The sequence below is a fragment of the Glycine max genome, chromosome 2 (genome assembly GCF_000004515.6).
Source record: "Glycine max cultivar Williams 82 chromosome 2, Glycine_max_v4.0, whole genome shotgun sequence".
NCBI lineage: Eukaryota > Viridiplantae > Streptophyta > Magnoliopsida > Fabales > Fabaceae > Glycine > Glycine max.
Window position 1 is genome coordinate 40,069,924 of NC_016089.4, and position 7,680 is coordinate 40,077,603.

The following is a 7,680-nucleotide window of genomic DNA, read 5'->3' on the forward strand; positions in this document are numbered from 1 at the left end:
AATTTCTTGTGATTATCTCCATAATTAAACCTAATTACAATTCTATAAATAGGAGACTAGACATTCATTGAAACTGTTAGAAGTCTCGAGCAGTTCTTAGAATTATATTTTAGATTTCCACCTACTAGACGCCTCCATTGTTCCATTAGACACTCTAAGTTTTATTGTATTATTTTTATGTGTGCAATTCCATCCACCTAGGAGAGGAAAGGATGAACCTTGTTTCACTTTGATTTTATCAATTCAATACTTCATCTTGAGTTCTTTATTTGTTTTCGTACTTAATCTTTTTATTTGATTGACCATTTTGTAGATGAATCCAAGAATTGACCTGCGTTTTGGGGAGCCTTTGTTGAAACCCGAACATGAATCAAGTAGTTAATTGGGATTATATCTAGGGATAGAATAATCTTGGTTAAGCCTCACTAATTCTCAACCATTAATATTGATTGCTTGTGTTGGTATATCCAAGGGATTAAATATCGAGCAAGTAGTTTAGAATCTGCAACCATGCGGGAGCTAGGGTAGAATATATTAGTCAATTGGGAATAAGCAAGAGAGATAAGTAAAGAATTGTGAAGTTACAGTGGATCGAACAAATTCTAAGTCTAAACCTAGACATTCATTCATCAAGATTGACATCACCATCTAAGTCTAGTATTTATATCTTTACTTAATTATTTTATGGTCATTTAATTTTTATTGCAATTTATTTTATGTTATTGATTTTGTGACAATCACAAAACAAAAGTACAAAACCCTAGTTCTTAGTTAAATAATTACATGAAATCCCTCTTTATTCCTTTAGGAGTCGATCTCGATGATAGTTCAGTTACTATATCATGATTAGGTTACACTTGACCTATAAGTTGAATCTAACGTGAAATAAAACCCTAACACCTGCCACTCCTGGCTTTAAAAATAATCTTAATACCACTTCTGACACTTTCTTAGACTCCCCCTAAATCTAAGAAACCCAAATATTGTTTAACACTAAGCACTCATGCTTTCACAAACAAAAGTTTGGATGAATAGAAGTATTTTGTAACACTCAATGAGTGAATACACAATAAAGCTTAAATACAAGATTAATTTGCTTAGCAAAGAGTAAACAAATGAAAACTACATATTAGTCATCTCGTGATTTTAGCAGAGTTTTGCGATATTTTCTTGCTCACTTGTAAGATTTCTCATCATTTGCTTTCTACATGGAGATTGCCTTTTATTTTATAGACTTCAATGAAGGATCCATTATGAGATTAGTGTTGATTCATTGAAAAGACAGTTGTCTAACACTAAAAGATAAGACTTCGTGTCACGCTCTAATTTGAGAGGAATGAGACATAGTATAGACAACACCATGTGCTTTTTGTCCCTAGCAAAAGTGATAAACATCAAATTTATACCGTATTTTCATATGCAATTTGAGACATTTATTTGATACTTTAGTATACTTTAAGCCTTGTTTTGAATCAAAATCATTATTTTTTCAGTTTTTAATATAATTTAGATAGGAATTACGATTTTAGAAGTTTTTAATATCATTTTGTGAGTTTTTATAGAGAAATAAGATAATTTTACAAGGTAGCCTCACTCAAGTGAGGTATAGGCTGCTCAAGGCAGCTCAAACAAACAAGATGAAATTTTATAGAAGATATCGCGTTTAAGCTAGGAGTGTGCTAGATATTGTGTCCAGAAACTGAGTTAATTCAAAACAAATATAATTATGGAGATAGAGCTCGAAGATAAATGAAGAAAATCACTTGGAAGATAATTGCAACAATTAAAACAAATTATATTAGCTGATACTAAACACATCAATGGCACATATGACAAACATTTATAACCAACCCAACAAATCTCAAATACAAACCTGTTAGGGTTGAATAGACAAAATGAAAAATTGAATATGATAACTGGTACGAGTAATTAAGATATATTGTATAGTACTGGCCAACATCAAAACCTCTATCCCGTAGGAGAGACATCAATTGTTGTTAGAATTAGGGTGATGAGTTATCCTTTTCGCCAACAAGCCCCCATGCAAGTTCAACTTCTCTTCTAATTTTTTCTTTTGCATCCCCGTCATCATTAAATATTCCCTCCAACTTCTCCCTCTTCTCAGAATCAAAATTCTCAACCTCATTATCCTAACGAACTCCAACCACATCTTCTCCCTTTCCCGCTTTCTCCATGAATGATTTCACCAGATCTGACAAATCAATCGAGTCCTCTGGCGAGCACTGCTCATTCTCGCTGTTATCGTCGAGCCTCACACATGTCACGTTAGTGTCAACGTCAGTCGTTACCCTCTCAAACCTCACCAGAATCCTTCCCATTCCTCGATCAATTGATCTTTTCTTTTACTTTATTTTTTTCTGTAAAAAAAGGTGAGAGTGGGGCTATGAGTTGAAATGATGTGTACATAAAAGGAAAAGGACGAATGAGAAAGACAATGGAGTAAGAATGACAAGAGGGAAACAATGTGCTATTTATACACCTGCAAGTCTCAAATAGAGATTTAGTTTAATTGCAGCATCAACCCTACATTGATGCAACGAAATCCATCGACCAATTGCCACTGAAGGAAATGGTAACCCCAATTGAGATGTAAGGGTTTGTTTTCCCTTCCAAATAAATCTTCTCGAACATTCCCAAAGTTGCTAGTGTCTCCAACTCCTTCTGGAGTTGAGTTTGGCGAGGAGGTTAGGGAGGAAAGGGGAGAGAGGGGTAAAGTGCATAAGGATGGAGACGACAAAAGAGATGGTGATGGCTTTGAAGAGCATTAGAGGGTGAGAGGGAGAAGGGTTTGAAAGTGAATCGTTGTTGTTGTTGGAAGAAGGGAAAAAAGTGATTTTGATGGGAGGGGGACGAGAAGGTTTTCTAATAAGGCATGTGTTTTTTTTAGAAAAATTGACAACATCGACTTTTTAATAACCGATGTTGTGTATATCTCTTAACATCGGTTTTGATTAAAATTGATGCTAACGAGCAAAAAAATAACATCAGTTTTTATCAAAACCAATGTTAAGAGATATGCACAATATCGATTTTACAAAACCAATGTTAACGAGTAAAAAATAACATTGATTTTTTTTTTTTTTTTTATAAAAACTAGTGTTAAGAGATATACACAACATCGATTTTATAAAATCGATGTTAACAAAGTCATTTTATTTTCAAAAATATCACCATACTTTTTCTTATCATAGATTTTCATAAAATCAATGTTAAATTGACGATGTTAAAAACATATTTTTTAATAGCGAAGCGCATGAAATAACACATGATTATGAAACTCATTCTGACATCAAGGTCGAGTGGTTGTTGTTCACACCAAATGGAGGCAGCCTTGCATGGACATGTATGATGGAGAAGCTTGGGGAGTACTTACAACTATCAAATTTGTTACCTCGCTAGGACTACAAAACATGTTTTTTGAAGCTGATAACAAGTGTGTCATAGACAAAGTTGGGTGCAATTGTGGATAGAATCGAATTTCGGGGTCATAATAAATTATTATAGAACCTTGTTATCTCATAACTCAACCTAGCCTTGGTTTAGTTAAGACTTAAGAGACAACCAATGGTGTTACACATGAGTTTGCTTAGGTGGTCCCATGTTTGCTTAGTCTCTACTAATTTTATCATATTATCCCATATATGGGGGAAACTTGTTAGGAATGAAATGATATAAATCTTCGGTCAAAAAGAAGAGTACAAGACAATAAAAGGAATTATATAAAGTTTTTAAAAAAGTGTCTTTACAATGAGTTAAGTCCATTGCAATTGCTTTCGTATTATTTTTTAAAAAAATGTCAGCAATTAATGACTTTTGTCGACAAAAAATTAAGTCTTAAATATTTTGTATCCTTACAATTTAATGTTTTTTTACCAAAAATATCCAATGTACCAAGGTTGTGATTTTAAAAGTAAGAGCATGTTATAGCAACGCCCGCTGAGATTTCATTTAATTACACAAAACTTCACTCTTTTTTTTTTATTTTAGTACCCCCTAAGTTTGAAAATGTTATACTAGCATTTCCTTATATTTGAAAATATTACACTAAGAATTCCTTATATGTTTGAAAACATTACACCAGGTCGTGGAGACCATAAGACTAATGAGGCCTTTATCTTAGGTTCCAAGGATTTCACTTTTTTACATTTTAAATATTTTTTGTCAATTTAAATTATTAAGTGGTAAATTTTATTAAGATATAATCTATTATTTGTAATTATTTTTTATTAATAAAACTACATAATCTTAAATTATGAATGTAATGGTTATCATAAATCATTTAAGTAAAATGTTAATTTTATTTCAAAAAGTTTAAGAAAATTACTTTATGTCTATTTTAGATTCAACCTCTCCTTTACTTAAAAAAATTTATTGAAATTAGTACAAAATTTAAATTTAATGAATGAGTCTATGGTTGATGTATAAAAAAAATGTTTTGGCAAAAAAAATTGATTATAGAATTACACATTTAGCTAAAATTTTATTTCATATAGATTAATTTCAATCTTTAATTGAGAGTCAATTTGAAATTTAAATAATATTTAAAATATAAAATCATAATTTATTTTTTAAAAAATTAACAAAGTATATTTAATTAAAATTTGAAGTAAATTCAGCGTCAGGTCTCATAATATCTGGACACGGCCATGTGTTACACTAGCATCCCCTTAAACATTATATACACTAACACCCGTTGCAAAGGAAGTCAAAGTAATGAAAAAAAAAAAAAAAGGGGGAAATACTAGTATAATTACACTAAACCTCATGGACTATTGTTGTAATTTACTCAAATAATTATAGCAAATCACTCATTTGGCCAAGGTAGAAGATCCTCTATGTTTCTAAAATGAATGCACGGTCGTGTGGTCTCCATAACCGAGTTTGTTAAATTTTTTAGGTTAAATGTTCCTGTTCTTTATGTAATGTTTTTTCGTTTTGATACATTAAGATTTTAGAGTTTTGATTTTTGTCTTTATATTTTTAAAATTTTTATTTGGATTATTTTTTTTATTATCTATTAAAAATGTTACTGTTTCATTAACTTTTAAATTTTGTAATAATTAATTTAAAATAGTAACTAAAAACTGTCACTGTATGTTTTTTAAAATCAAATTATGTAAGAAACATATTGTGTTGTTCATTTGGATCGTATTTGTTTGGGAGATAAATTATGTAATTTACTTTTATAAGACACATATTGAAATTTTTAATCATTACTATTTCAAATTTCAAAACAAAATAGTAACGTTTTTAATTGAAAACAAAAATAATGATCGAAATAAAACTTTAAAAAAATATAAAGGATCAAAATTAAACTTTTAAAACCTAATAAATCAAAATAAAAAATATTAATACATGAAGGATCAAAATTCACATTACCTTTTTTTTTAATATATAGTGAAATATTTAATGAGTATGAATTCCCTGTAATAAGGATACAATGAGCTGCGCAAAAAAAAGGATCGAATGATGAGTTGCGTAAAAAAAAAGGGATACGAATGAGTCAACTCCAATATTGAATATTAAAGTTTGGATTTGGTTAATATTTTTTTTGTTAAATTTAAATATAACTTACTTATGAAAATTTATAACTTGAACTCAATACATATAACTTGTTAATGATTTGATTATGTTTTTAGTTATTACTTATTTTAATAAAAATGTTCGTGACTTATGAGTTTCATATTTAATAAATACCTGCATGTTAGAAAATGAGATAAAAAAAAGTACGAACATAGTATATTATTTTGTGTCCAAGAATAATATAATTAAAAAAAATTAATTGAACATTAATTTATCCCAAAAGAAACTAAAAATCTGCGGTCCAGGTCACTCTGCCACCAATAATAAAGTTTAACAAGCACGGACCCTCTTTGCCTCACATGCAAAAATAAATTGTGACCACCCTTCCTCTTTCTCACTGCTCAATCCCCATAAAAACCCTCTTTCCATTCCCACTTCCCACAAACTTTCTCACAACAGACATGACATTATTATTATTATTACTACATTAGCAGCAGCAATGTCTAGTTCCAGAAAAAAACTGGTTCTGAATACCGTGTCCGTGAGCCTGGGCTGCGGCAGCTGCAGAAGGCCCGGGCTCCTCCGGCACATATTCCACCCGAAGCGGAGGCCCAAGAAGCCCGCGTACCAGGCCCACGGGTTTCATTGGGACGACACCGCGACGAGCAGCAGCACCACCAACGCCTCCACCGCTGCCACGTTCTCGCCATGCTACGCGGAGGCCTCGGCGCAGTTCAGCAACTACGGGCGAGGCGTGGCGGTGGAGAAGGACTCTGATGATCCATACCTGGACTTCAGGCACTCTATGCTGCAGATGATACTGGAGAATGAGATATACTCTAAGGATGATCTCAGGGAGCTTCTCAACTGTTTTCTTCAGCTCAATTCGCCGGACCACCATGGTGTTATAGTGAGAGCGTTCACTGAGATCTGGAATGGAGTTTTCTCCGTGAGGAGGTCTGGTTCTTCCACTGGGTTCCACCTCAACCGTAAGTCACGTGACTTCTAGTGCTTTGCACGTGCCAATGTGTAATACTGTAACTTAGGCTGTCTTTTTGGATAAATTTCTCCATCCAGAAGAGAATAAGAAGTTTTATGTGTTAAAATCAATTTATGCACTTCTTTTCAAGAAATTAAGAAAAATAGTTTCTATAAAATGTTAAGTGCATAACTTGATTTTAATTTGAGAAAAACTCTATTATTTTAATTTCTTATTTTCTCTTGGTACTTGTACTTGTGTAGAAATTTGTCTTCTAGAAATGTTTAGTCAATGTAAGTTGTGTTCTGTACTATGTTGCTAACGTTGTATTGTGCGGAGCATTTAGATCATCCCAACGTACTGAGGAAGCTCTGTTTTTTACTTTTGTAGGAGTAACATTATCCTGGCATCAATCTAGTGGATGAGATCCTTTAACTGTTTTTTTGTTTAACATAACCAAGCTCTATAGCAGAGACCTCTTTTTTTATTATTTTTTTTCCTTCACTTGACCCTCTTACATAAATTTTATGCAATTCATACAATGTAAAAGAGTAATAGAAAGAGGAGAGTGGAAAGTACGAGATAAAATAGGTAATATAATGGAAAATGGGGAAAAATAAATTATAGAAGTTTTGTAAGAGTTTGTCGTATGTGTCATTATCAGCTCCTTTTATTTGGAACAACGCATGTTCCTTACTCTCTTTTTTTGGTGATCATTCCTCACTCTTCTTTACACTTTGTTTTGATGATGAATGAAATAAGAAGAAAATAAATAAGAGTATGTTTGGACGGAGAAATTTAAAATTCTGAGAAATTTTAAATTTTAAGAATTTTAAATACTTCAATTGAAATTTTTTTATTTTTAAAATTTTGTGTTTGGATAAAAGTATTAAAATTATGAGATGAAAAAAATGAATGATAAAAAAAGAGAAGATATGGTTGGTGTGCTAATTTCAATTTTTCATCTTTTAAAAGAAAATTGAAATTCCAGATTTTTAGTTGTTTAAAATTCTAAAATTTTAAATTCTTCATAAAAAGCATCAAAACAATGAATCCTAAATTACAGAAATTTAAATTCTCTGATAAATTATTTTCCTCAGTTAAAATTCTCTATTCTTTAAGAGAAATAGAAATGACGGAAATAGAATAAGAAAAAT

The 7,680-nt window shown here is 31.3% G+C and overlaps 1 protein-coding gene across 1 annotated transcript; it reads left to right on the forward strand.

Annotated features, from left to right (window-relative positions):
• The first annotated feature begins 5,903 nt into the window (after positions 1-5,903).
• LOC100818531 (transcription repressor OFP6) lies at positions 5,904-7,156 on the forward strand. The gene is made up of 2 exons (XM_003519081.5): positions 5,904-6,533; positions 6,914-7,156. The coding sequence occupies exons 1-2, from the start codon at positions 6,044-6,046 to the stop codon at positions 6,946-6,948; spliced, it is 525 nt and encodes a 174-aa protein (XP_003519129.2). The 5' UTR covers positions 5,904-6,043; the 3' UTR covers positions 6,949-7,156.
• Positions 7,157-7,680: the final 524 nt, after the last annotated feature.